General features: G+C 37.7%; 1 protein-coding gene across 3 annotated transcripts in view; it reads right to left on the bottom strand.

The window, feature by feature from the left end:
• The window catches only part of CLINT1 (clathrin interactor 1), a 31,128-nt gene extending 20,215 nt beyond the window's left edge, over positions 1-10,913 (bottom strand). For 2 of the 3 annotated variants that reach the window (XM_019506073.1, XM_019506075.1), the window contains exons 1-5: positions 10,809-10,913; positions 10,034-10,130; positions 8,424-8,532; positions 7,334-7,507; positions 3,882-4,056 (exon numbers count right to left, since the gene is read on the bottom strand). In XM_019506073.1, the coding sequence (XP_019361618.1) occupies positions 3,882-4,056; positions 7,334-7,507; positions 8,424-8,532; positions 10,034-10,130; positions 10,809-10,900 (647 nt within the window). In that variant the 5' untranslated portion in view covers positions 10,901-10,913. The remainder of the gene's footprint in view (positions 1-3,881; positions 4,057-7,333; positions 7,508-8,423; positions 8,533-10,033; positions 10,131-10,808) is intronic. The other variant, XM_019506074.1, reaches the window with a different exon arrangement.
• Between the last annotated feature and the right edge of the window lie 2,776 nt (positions 10,914-13,689).

The following is a 13,689-nucleotide window of genomic DNA, read 5'->3' as shown; positions in this document are numbered from 1 at the left end:
GTCCTGGGGGGGGGGGGGGATGAAAGGGGGAGATGGGGGGACGGAGGGAGGCAAATTTTCTACCAGGTGCTGCCATTTTTAACACCACTCTGTGTGTTCTGGTCTGTTACTGGTACAGACCAGTTTCTGATCACTTATACCAGTAAAAGTATACTGAATATACATGGCTTTAGACTACAAGTCTTTTGGCCAAAGACAGGTTTCTCCCTGAGTGTGTGTAAACTACTTAGAAGAGCTAAGCACTATCACAGTACAATTACTGTTAGCCACATCGGGGCAGTCCTCAGCGGCCAATGTACATGCGTTGCAGACGACCCTTCAGCAACCTACACAGTATCTTTGCTGCTGCACTTCCCAGAAATTCAAGATCTATAAAGCAAAAATGGGGCTTGAGTGCTAACCTGCTTGTGAAAGTCCTTGACACTGGAGAAGTCGCTTATAAATGGATGCATGTATTGTATTTCTGTACTACTTCAAACCTAAAGTCTCAGATCTGTTTGGATTTTTCTCTAATAGATAAATGTGACCATAATGTTTCATTGTTAATGTTCCATTTAATTGTGTTTATTATGTAAGGAATAAATCCCTAACAACATTGCACTGCTTCATGTGAGAGTTGCCAAGTGAAAGCCGAGAAGTTCAGCTAGTAATGTACTAGATCATTAACAGAGTCTTACAAGGGAAATATGTATGTACAACAACCAGGGTAGGAGTTCTGGCCCTTTGGTCTCTCTTACTGCTTTCAAACCTGACCTTTCCCTAAAGCAGTAAAATAGGCCCTTTGATTCTAGAGAAGGCAGTTTGAGACATAATGCCTAAACACAGCCAGCCTGCAAGAAGGGATCATCACTCCTTTAACCGTGGTCATCTTTCACAACAATGGCACGGTCTTTAAGACACCAAAACGCTATATTTTGCTGCCAGCTCTTGTTGGCTTCTAGGACATTTGAAAAAAGTAAGACTGGCCAGAGTTCCAAAATTCCCAATTGATATTAAGAGTAGGATGTATTTCACTGAAGCACTGATAGACCTACAATGAATCTGTAAAATACTGCTTCAGCACCCAAGACTGGGACCAGAGTAATAATAGTACAAGGCTAGGATTGTTAACTTAAGACTGGGGGGAGGAGGGGGATGATTCCAAGGGACATAAAAAGAGATTAAAGGCATTTACTTCCCAGTGCCCCCTTTTTGGAGTGCCTTCTTCTCTTTTACCATTTCAGTTCCAATGGGCCATGACATGCTATAAAGCCCTGTCCTCCTTTATCTCCTGTTAACCTGTTTGTGTGCCCACAGCCTGAGTTTGCAGTTGGATGCACACAAGCAGCTAACACAGAGCAGGTGGCACATTACAAGTCCCTGCCCTTTACCTTGCAAAAGTGTGTTTGCATACCCTACCTTGTCCACAGCTATAATGGGCTTCAGTGTCATGCCACTCTAAAAACAGGCTCTAAAATGACACAGTGGGATTGCATATTATCCATCAATGGATACTAACAGGCAAACAAAGAAATTCTAACTGCCAACTCCACAAGCTGGACCTGGAACCTAAGAGCCAAGCTGGGATCTTCTGGTCCAAGTAATTAATAAGATTCAGCTATTTTCATTCTGTTCATCTTCCTAAACATGAACCAATTTTGTTCTCATGCTCCAACAATTCTTGAAGCATGTGAACAAAAATAAAAAACCAGCTTCTTTCAAATGAGTCAAAATCCAAGCAGATCTGTGAGGTGAGGTGAGGTAATACCACTCACATAGTCACTTTGCATTCACAGCCAAAGAGTGCATTAATACAACACTACTGCACCATGACAGACAGCAAATAGAGTGCGGAGGATGTTTAAGTGAACTCATTTAGGTTATTTCCAAGAATCTGAAATGGTAGAAGGATCTGGACTTCATATTTAACGTACAGACATGTGCGTTTTAAGCCATGCATGATTACTAAAATCCAATCTCTGCCACTTACCACTTAAACCTTGAACAGTATTTATATAGAACTTTTTCTCCGCAGTATGCAATTAACATAAAATAAGCAATGAGAATAAATGGCTCTGCAATAGTTAGGGGAGTAAATAATTAGATATTATATAATTAATATGCATTACAAATCTCATCTCTTGAGATTCCTACGGACAATTTGGGATCAGATCCATAGATTTCACTCCTTTGGCAAACAGAAGAACAGGCTACTCTACATACATACTACTGAGGCAGAAGGGTGTTTCTGGAGTACGTTTTGGACTGCATTAAATATGGCATGTTGGTGAAGTCTGGGTTACTTCCCATCCTAGTATTCACCTTTGCTTCCTAGAAAAAGATTTTTTGCACAAAGTTCTCCTTTTACCTGTTATTCACAACTTCTGAGGTTATTGCTTAACATGGCCTCTTATGTTCTTTACAGAATGAAACGCTGTCATCTTACTGGAGTCAGAGGGGAAAAAGCAACAAAGGGTGTAATAAGAGACATGATAGATCAGATATTATATCTGAGGACTGGTTAGTGTGCAAGAAAAGAAATTAAACACTGGTGGAAAAGCCTGCAATGAAAAGCTAAGAAACTCACAAGTTTTAGCAAGAGATTAGAAAGCAGAGAGAGGGGATCATCTGAGATAAAGGTCCTTCTAGGCGCAGGCAGGAGCATGAGAAAGATGCACAATGGCAGAGATGACAAAGGGAATATCAAGGTAAATACCTATTTATTGTTTGTTCTCTATTTGCACTACAACCAAGGAACTTTATGGATGGTTTTGTTTAGTTGCTTTGGAAAGATAAGCACGAAAGCTCAAATCAAGGTACCTTTGTTAACTTTGAACTTGTTTACATTTCTTCTGATCCCATCTCTTTGTAGTCTATTGCTAATAAGTTCTAAGAGAGAATCCTGATGTGTGCACAGACAACCACTTCCATGATTATTAATATCTTAGTGAGAAGGCCGTACTGCCCTGTTCTGAGAAGTGCCGCCATTTGTATTACTTTAGTTTCCCTGCTAAATTGCTTTGTGTTTCTACCTTTCTTTTTTGGACATACTGTTATGGAAAAAATGCTAACAAAATGTCAGTGCAATATGTATTAGAATTCCTATAAATTTTAAGCTGCTTCCCAAAAGGGAATTATTTCAATATAGTTAAGCACTTTCTCTGTAGCAATTTCAGATTCTGTTAAGTATGGGTTTGATCTCCAGATAATAAAAATTCAGTGCACCTGTTGAAGTGTGCCACATTTAGACTGCTTACTGCAGGCAAGACATCTAAGTTTTCTTTCTTTACTGCAGAGGATTTAATGGCCAGATGAACAAGTGGATATCATTCTATAGAAGGCTTAGCTGACAATGAATGTATTTGTTTCAAGTATCAAAACAAGTGGGCTACACTCTGTTCTTCCTAAGGCCTGCTCACTACAGAATCACAGTAAATACTGTGGGAGGAGACAGGGAGGCAGGGAACTGTGGGAGCATAGGTGGCTTCAGGCAGTTTATTTCTAATTCCTCAGCAGTCAGGAGCTCTCTTAGTACCTAGGACTAGAGAAAAGTGCCTCAAGGCTGCTGCAACGATGCCACAAGTCCACTGCGCTAGCTGACAACGTAGCGTTTTGACCATGCTGCCTACTTTGCCCAAGACCCCCCGCATAAAGGGCTTCTTGAAGCAGTTATATGGACTTTATGCTGCCCAAAGAGCCCCCTTGTTCTCTTGGGCAGCGTCTGCCAGCTACATAGCCCTTTTAGGCCAGCAAACTAACATAAAAGGAGTCAGAATTTGATAGCTCAAACATGGTTCCCATCGAGGAGGAGGTGTGTAGCAAAAAACAGCAGACAGCTAATAAGGAATGATAAAGAGCAGTTACACAGAACAGATTCAGTCTGGTAAATCAGCAGCAAATACCTGCATCTTTCTGGAGAATCTTCTCTATCTTTCCTCCGGAACTTGCTGATTGTGTCATCGATTGTGCTTCCAATTTTGTCACTCAGTTCACCCAGTTTGTCACTGAATGGAAAAGGACTCTTTTTATCCCATTCTTCATCCCATTTCGACTTGGGCTCAGAATCATACCTTTCACCTATATAACGCATTAAGACAAGAAACACTAAAGATGACCGCAAAAACGCCTGCAGCATTTCTAGAGTTTCTCTCTCGCAGAAGGACAGCTACAAGTTTTCAAAGCAAACTGAAAGCTCCCACAGTGCTGAATCAACACTATTACAGCACGGCACAGCATGTAATGCCAATCATTAAGTGGCAGGAATGCAGATTCAAAAGCTTTTGTTTATGACAACCACACCACCTTAATGCAGTGCACAGCACAGCACATCAGGATACTGCTCGACCCTGCTGGAGAAGGAGCGTAAGAGAGGGAAATGACTCTGGCTGTATAAGCAACTTCTCAGAAATGGAATGTGCCACTTCTATAATGGTCACTTAATGCACAATACTCCATTCCCAGCCAAGCTGCCGTGCTAAGAGGTAAATCAAAGATGTTATACATTTTAAAACCTCATGAATAAGGGCACGGTACCAAACAGAGACAAGTGTAAAAAACATATGGTAATATTCCTAGCATCCATTATTGGTGAAAAACCCCTCTAGCATCCATTACTGTACCTCAAAGCAAGATTTAGAAACTATTAAGTGAAGGAACTTACCTTCTCAGCAGCCAGTCTGCATTCTTTAATTACTTTACAGAACAGTAGCATCAAGAAGTCAAGAAGTTTTTAGCAAAAATAAATTTGCTTTTGAATATCCAGTATCTAGAATTCTTCCCGGCTGCCGGTTATTTTACAAAGAGTGATGAGGTTTGCTTGAAACTACCCACAAATATTTTGCATATGCTCACCCAAAGTATAGATTACATACAAAATTTGAGATGTACACTAAAAAAGGTAAAAACAAAAAGCCCACCCCCCCCCACCAAATCATGCCCTACTACCAACATGTATTTGAATCCTTGCATTGTTGGAACCCTAAAACTGAATCCTTATTTCCTAATCTTTCTAAATTTGTGCTCTTAAGTAAGGGGCTTGAACACAAACTCAAGCTCTAAAGTTACTTGATTTTCAATAGGCTGGTATTTGGCAGCCCTGAAAAATCTTTAGGTGCTTAAATATGCATTAAGGTGCCTGAATTTAGGTATCTACATTTGAAAATTGTGATCACCATAGTTATGACTTAAAGTAATGCACAAAAATTAAAGATAAGCAGCTGGCCAATATCCAGTTTTACTGCCCAACCTCAGTAAAATGGAGCAAGAAAGCAACCAGCAAGAATGGCAAATTAGCTTCTTAAAATTATTTTACTTTTTGTCTCAAAACACTAAAGTATTTAGAAACTCAGACAGAAATGTTATCAGGCAGCTAAAAAAAACCCTGAGGCATGGGCTCATTTAAAACCTTTTAAAAAAAATAAAATAAATGGTGAATGGATTCTAACAATTCAGAATGGTCCAAAAGAATCAGAATTATGCCCTGAGAACAAATTAAGAGTGGCATATGCAAAAATGAAAAAACACAATACTACAGTAGAAAAAGTTTATGAAATCCAGAATTATTCAAAAGAAAAAAAAGAATGCTTTTTTATGTAAAATCAGAAACTAGTACAGCAATTCAGTCTGAACAGTCAGAACCTGGAAAATAGTTAGACAACCTCAGTTCAAAAAATATGATCAAATGGCTGAACACTTTGGCCCAGCTGCCTGATCTTTTTAGATGCATACAACATGGAGAACCGTTCTTTAAAAATAGCCTAGGTATCTACAAGTAGTGAAGTAATCAAGTTACAACAAGCTCTCCATCAGAAAAAGCAGAAAAAGTGCTAGGAAGCACGTTAGAGTAACTCATTTTTGTGGGAGAATTAAAAGGACATTTTTGGCCTCCATCAAACTGGTAGCTGTTTAAATATAGATTGTATTTGGTGGGTTTCCTTGTATGCCATAAACACTTAAACAAAAATTCTGACAGCAGTTTAAAAACCTTGCCTAATAGATCCAACTGTGGTCTGAAGCAATGAAAAAAAAAAACACAGAAAAAACTCCCACATCTGCTTTTTTTTTAAAAAAAAAAAAAAAAAAAAGGAATTTCCAACATGAATTCTGTCCACGTTTCAGAACTTATTTGGCATGTTACCTGACGCAGCACAATATTTCACTGATAAAAAAGAACTCTCATAATGTATTTTTGGAAACGGGGGGGAGGGGAATAAAACACAAAAACAATATTAAAACCATTTTCTCTAAATATGCTACAAGATGCCAAATTTTTCCTTTTACCATTTAAGGTGACTGTTCATCTCTAATTTAAAGCCTTGAGTGCAAAGACTCATTTCAGGCTGAAACTGCATTTTCATTGGTATAGCAAGCTGATAGGAATGCTGGTGAATAAAGTGATGCTAATTAATGCCCTTCTGGTATATTTGACATGAGATGACACTGGAATTTGAGAATGTAGAGCATACAAAAAGATAATTCTGCCTTTGGTCACCACAGAAGGTCAGAATTTAGCAGAGAATGAGCCAGCTCTGAAATGGAGAAGACACCTAGTGAAACTGGCCACTGCATTTGCATCTTGAATATTCTCAAGGCAAAAGGATCACCAGAGCTCTCTGTGTGGGAACCCAATTTACTACTCAGTGAAAAATAATCTTAATCTCTAGCATTATCAAAGGGAATACAGAGGGGAAGGCAGACTTTTTGAGGGACCACTGATTGTTCAAAGGCATTGTGCTGGACTGCTCCAGGTGCCAACAGGCTTCAAGCTCAGATCCTTAGCTTTACTGGAACAGGGACTAGGAGCATGAAGGAAGCAGCTTGATTAGCCTCAAAGAAAGGAATTGCCTTACTCTGTTCATAAGCAATCATCTACTCAAGGTTCAAAAAGATATACTGCAAGCCACAGAGAGAATGGTGTCCTACTTTACATCCAAATAAAAGGTCACATGCCACTGATCACAAAAGCTGTGATCCTGAACACAACACACACAAGAACTTTCCAAAGAATTCAATGTAGCAAGTTAAGCATAGCTATGGTCACACTGTATTCAGTGAAATTACTCCCATGCTTAGAATTATCCATATGTGCAAGTGTGGGCAGAAATGGGACCTCTAGGATTTATAATATCCAACTTCATTTTTCACAGCAGGATAAAAGTGGATGCCCTCTACATTCCATGTGTGCAAGTTTCCTTTTGGATCTGGCCCCAAGCATCCAGAAAGGATTCTCCCAGTAAGTAGTAAAATCCATTGGCTTTTATTTACCTTTTGCTGTACAGCCATGAGGTTAGAAAAAAGAAGAAAAGAAAATTACTGGATGTTGGTTGCCCTCCATGTCTTTGACTGAATACTCAACTGTACTCACTGTATCGGAACCCTCCAACACTGTCTGAAGAAACCCCAATGTATTTGTCTTTGTTTTTCTTTGCTTTCTTCCTTTCTTCACGCAGCCTGTCATCATCCTGGGCAAATTCTACCATTTCTTTCACTTTTTGACGTATATTAATACCTTGGTCTTTGCCATTCTCGTCTGTATACAAAGGGAAGGAGAAGGAGAAGGGGAAAAATCAGAAGCAGCAAGTTACTACCAAAAGCATTAGATGAGGGAACATTTAAAATTGCAAAGTGAACAACTGAGAAAAGCCTCTTAGATTGAGGTCCCTTGCACCTGTCAAAAACCTAGGCATTGAATATAATATTAGTTCAGTTTTATTTCAACTGAAACTGTCCTCAGCTAAATTAATTTTTATCCATTGCTGTTTTTATTTTTAAAAAGGTCTAACTGCTGATGATCTCTTGAAACGATTAGCAGAAATAACACCTTCCCAGATTTTAAACTATTTTTTCCACTCAAATAATTTATTCCAGTTTTGACCATTTCAGAAAAAAAGGAAGCTCGTTTCTTAGCTTTTTTTAGTGCAGTTTTTGAAACACTAACCGCCAGAATACTGTCTTATTGCAAAACTGAATTTTAAAGTGCTTTCAGCTGGGGTGCACTACAAACTAAAATTTGCTTCTCTCTCCAGCCTCTTTCACATTCAAAACACACACTGGCCCTGCTGCCTTTGCACTGTAAATATTATTTGGTGGGAGGAAAAAACCCAGCTTCAAACAGATGTGTGTGTTTTGGAACTCTAACCTTTTCTTCCCATATGATTAAAGATATTCCTTTACAGACACCACAGGGGACCAGTCTCTAGTGCATATTTTAATATAAACCCGAACACTCATGTTGTGTTGGTTCTGTTGTTATTAGCCAGTCTTTTCTGCAAGTTCTTGTCTTCACTAATTAATACTCTAGGGTCCCACGTCTTGGATTCTGCACTCTTCACACAACCGGCAACAGTCACATTCTAATTAGAGCGGGGAAGCTTCTAAGCTGGTTCAGGTGACTGACAACTCCAACTACTGTTTTAATTTGCTTATAAGATTTTTCTAATGCTCACCTACAAAGTGGTAATTTTCCAGGGATCGCAAATCATAAATGTGTTCTCTGGCACTTGTAACAACACGCTCTGATCCATTCCTTATGAGGTAAGCTAGGAGCAGCAAAGACTATAAAAATACAAAGCACCTTATGATTGCATGAACAAAAGCTCTATCAGTATTTAAGTGCAACACAAAAAACAAGCCTAAAATCTAAAAATTAGTAAACAACGGCATGTAAGTGCAACTATTAGACTGATTCTCCTAGAAGTAAGTTCTTTTCTCCTCCTCCCCACCCCTAAGATGTCAAATTTAAATTGTATTTGTTCAGCAATGCCAAAACGGATTGGTAATATTAGATCATAAATCATTAGCTTAAACAATTATTGGTTTACCAGAAAGATTATTTCAGCAATTAAGAAACTCTATCCTTGTAAAACAGCACAACTGTCCTTTGTTTTTTATTTTGTATTTCCCGAAATTTTTTTTTAATGTAAAAGCCATTTTATGGCAACTTCCTATAAGCAGCATTCTACAGGAATGCACTGATGTACACAACAGTATTTTTGGGTAAATTTGAGTAAGCTTAAAAGCAAAAATATTTTTTAATGATTTTTCCCTCCTAATTGTGAATTTTCTTGAACTTCGATAATTTCTACCTAGGAAAAAAAATATACACCCTATATGAAACAGTCTATTACCACCAAAGAGGTTACAATTCAATGGCATACTTTCAAACCTAGTAGTTAATTCAAAGAAGTCTTTAGAACATTAAGCAGTATGTATGATAACATTAAATATTAATTTACATTGTACTTTAGGGGAAACAAATACTACAAATACAAAGCATTGAGCACCCAAGAAAAACACAGAGCTTGCCTCAGAATTAATTCTGTCTTGTTACAATCTGAACATTAAAGCAAAATTTATACAACATTAAGGATTGTATTCTCTATATAAAACCAATATAATATTCCTTATATTATTTGAAGTACAGCAAAACAATATTATGGAAAAATTCAAATTTTTTTAAATTTGTTTCCTCCAATTAGTAACAAATACAATTCCCACAATTAGTAGAAATACCTGGGCCATGTTGGGACAGCAACCTAATTCATAGGGAATTTAAGCAGTTAAGAAATAGTTTCCAAATTATTTCATTTTATTTAGAACAAAATCTTCAAGTAGTACTTAGAGAGAATATTAAATTTATTAAAGATTGGTGTTCCCACAAATATACAGACAAGTGATTATTTTAAATAATAATATAGATGCTATTCTGTTTGAGGCTTGTGCATCAGTAAGAGGAAACTGCTGTGCTCATTGAATCCCATTATAAAAACATTTAAAAATTTTTAGAAAGCTCTTTATTGCACAGCAAGACAGAAGTTAGCATTAGCTTTGCAAGAAAAACAGCAGACAGGAAAAAAAAGTCTGACAAAGAACAGGTTTATTATAGATAATTGCTACTATAAAAGGAAATGCTTAAGTTATATTACTATATGCATAAAACTGCATCAAGTTGTCATATTAAAATTAAAGTAACTTTGAAGTGCTTGTTCTTCAGTGCACTAATAAATTAGGGGGAGAAAAACACCCTTTTTAAATTCACACATACACACACACACACCTTATAAACTCTCCTCCAGTTCTTTTTATTATCTTTCAACATTCGAGTCCACAGCATATTCATAAGTTCCGGAAACTGCTCATACATAAACGTAGCCCTAAAATAATTAAACAAAAGGAGCAAAGCAATTATTTTTTAAACAGTTTTTGATAACAGTTTGCTACAATTTAATGTTGACAGTAGATGGCAGACTTAGTCTAAACTCAGTGCAATTCCAGCAACCTCCAAGAGCTACCAAATTTTCTTATCCAGAGCTATTTTATAGCTGAACATTTGAAAACCAGAGCTGCGTAATTCTATAAATCTAGAAGAAAATCTATTTTTATCAAATCAATTGCTTAAATGTCTGCAAAATGACTATTACTCCACCATGCAATATCCAAACCCCTCTGTAAGAAAAATACTGAGGAAAAATTGGACTCAACATACCATTTAAAACAACATATGCAAATAAGGGTACCTGAATAAGATCCCTTCATATGCTCCAAACTTTACACACACACACACAAAAAAAAAAAATCAGATACATTAGAAACATGAATTTTGAAAAAAGGAACCCATAGTGAATGGACTTTTGACTTGACACGCTTTTGATTAAGTGAGTCTAAGATTTTATCCTTAAAAAAAAAAAAGAGAGACACTCAATTTACAATAATTTCTCAGCTCTCCCTCTGTCAACCTGCACTCTGCAAAGTTGATTTGGCAGCAAATTTTACATTTCTGTATAAAAAATGCACCTTTCTTTTCTTCACCGCTGAGTCAAATTATCACTTACTTGGCAATCTCTCCCATGAGCTGCCCTGAAGGTCCCCACGGATCATCATTGGTTGCTTCTCGAACCTTAGACTCGATTTCTGAATAATTCATAACCACATTGGTGCTGCAAAGGAAAAAAAAATTAACACACACGAAGATTAGCATCAAAACTGAGAAACACATGAAAACTTAATAATGACACTAGTGGGTACCTTAATGAGATACCTCTACAGGGTGGGAAAGAAAACATCTTTAGTGCAGCAGCTACCCTGAGGACACTATACAACACATTTAAGTCATCTTTAAGAAGGTTTTACTATTCCATTAGCCTTCAAGAATACAGATAGGCCTTCAAGAATACAGACTAGGGATTGCATTAGAGCTGGGTTTAGTCCAGTAAAAATGGCTTTCGGTCAAATTAAAACTGAAACCGAACCACTAGAGTTTATGCTGGTGCTTCCCTGACTAGACCTCATTCGTTTGCAGGCTTACACGTTGCACAATTATTTGCAAGTTGTATAATGCAATCAGTAGAAGTGGATGCATATTTTCTTGTTACTATACACATGGTTCAAAAACCAAAGAATGCAAGAGCCACAGCAGGTGTTAGCAAAATTACACATAGGAGAAGTTTGAAACAAGATGAGATATTCACAAAGAAGTATGTTTCTTAGCTTGAGCAGTTTTAATTAAGGGAGAAAAGCTACAGGGCTCCGTATGCCGATTAAGGCAATGAAAACAATATCAAGGGTTCAAGGACCCTCTACAGGAGTTCATGCAAAGAAATGCAACAAAGGAAAAAGTAATAAGATGTTTTACTATCATCAATAGTAAGACAGTCAAAGAATACTCCCTGAATAGCTCTCTCAGAAAAATGTTAATATTTAGTTACAAGCCTAGTTTTTTTTCTTAATGCCAAGAAGAGAGTCCTAATATACCCCGGGGGGGTGAGTTGCTGTGCCCTAACTGGTTGGGGCTGAATGCATATATCCTTAACAACTCCATTCCTATGAAAAAGTACTCCATAACTGAAGAGAATTTTTTTCAGAAGCTCTGCCAGTGGGAAAATGTAATCCTCATTCACATAGATTTGCATCATAAAAAAAGCCACAATTAAAAGATACACCCATTAAGCACATTCTTCCTGCTTCCTGAGCCCTCTTTAATGTATTTAAAATAGATCTGCAAGACTTACTGGTGTGTTTACTTCCTTTGTAGTGCAAGTTTGAAAGAAATGTTTAACTGTTAAATACATAATCATAATTGGTTCGATTCTGCAAGAAGTTCCTGTTAACATGATTTGATTCAACTTGGGAGTCCACGGAACGTGATGCCAAACCAGGAGTAGATTCAATGCTTAGTAATTCTCTCAACCTGAAAGGACAGTCCATCCATCTAGTCATTCAAACAGTTTTGCAGTCAGCCCTCCGACTGCTCACAGAGCAGTGTGAACTGGCTCAAGCAACACTCTTCCAGCAGTCTTTAGCTAAAAGGCAGAGACCTTGGAACAGGAAGTACTACAAAGAGGAGAGGAAAAAAAAAAAGAGAAAGGAAGATGCATTTATGCCCGTAGAAGAGACCCCAAGAATTTAAATCACATGAGCATGAGAATTCTTGAAATCAGATTCTGCAATCCAATTTAATCCGTTTGCTTCTCAAGAAAATGTAACCCACATAACTCAATAAGTAGTCAGCGAGCTGGTAGACCGATCTGTATTAGAAAAAGCATAATCTGAACACAGCATTAAGTACAAACAGCAAGGAGAGTTGTACAAATTCATTGCTTAAGTTTGCCTACAAAACAACTCAGCCCCCTTGCCACACACACACCTCAAACTTCTGTCTACAGCAAAGAAAATGGCAGAAACAGATGTAAGCCAATACTATTTTTAATTCCCATGAATATGGATTTCTTTTTTTTCCCCTCCAATACAGGCTTCACAAGTGGTGTAGCTTTCAGCACACTAGTTTCCTTGTCCAATTTAAGAAAAGCCATGGGTCAACTAGAAAAGGTTCTGCTTGCTTTTATAACCCCTCCCTAAGCTCTTGTTTGAAAAGGTGGATGGGGAAGCAGGAGTATAAAATGGAGCATTTCCTATGTTTCTTCAAGTAAAAAGTTTAAGATTGGAAATCACAAGGAAGGTGGGGAAGGGACACAAGTTTACAGTAAAAATACCAGCATCAACCAAGCAGAAATTCAAAATACATTGCTAAAACAGTATGGGGGAAGTGGGGGTGCAGGGGAAATGGAGGGAAGTTAAGTAATACAAAAAAGCACAGTTAAACCCCACTAAGTGAGAAAACATGCTCCATTTCTGAAGCCATCCCGCAGTAAAGTCATTGTTCTCAACAAACAGGAGAAAGCTCTCATAAATGCCACGATGAGATCTAAGGGCACAAAGCGTTCCAAAACAAAATATCTTTAAGCCGCATTTAATTCAGCAACAAATGTAAACTTGAAAAAAGTTGTATAGTTTGGCCATGTTCCAGGTCATTTAAAAATAACTATTTCTAAAAAGGTGGAAATATAGTTTTATTCTTCCTTTCCCATGTTTTCTATGGCCCTCGTTCCATGCCCTACCCATGATTCCTGTGACCTTTGCAGCAAAAAAATAATTTACATCCAGATGTGAAGGGAAAAAGTGACTAGTTTGATTGCCAAGACTTCCTGTGATTGATATAAATTTAATATCCGAGGACACTTTCAGACACCAGGGGGGGCTCGCTGATTAGTTTATACTGGGCAGCTTCCAGGGAATCGTGCTGGATGCCATGAACATCGCCTGCTTTGCAAACAACTGGATATACAATAGTTAAAACTGGCAGAAGGTGTCCTAGCACTCTGTTTAAAGCAAGCTTTATAATCTGAAAGGCTGCTTTTGGATTTACACCAAATTGTT

This window comes from Gavialis gangeticus, unplaced genomic scaffold (assembly GCF_001723915.1).
Source record: "Gavialis gangeticus isolate Ggan-Ray unplaced genomic scaffold, GavGan_comp1, whole genome shotgun sequence".
In the NCBI taxonomy this organism is placed as follows: domain Eukaryota; kingdom Metazoa; phylum Chordata; order Crocodylia; family Gavialidae; genus Gavialis; species Gavialis gangeticus.
Note: the sequence above shows the minus strand (reverse complement) of the source record. Positions and strands in the feature narration are given on the sequence as shown.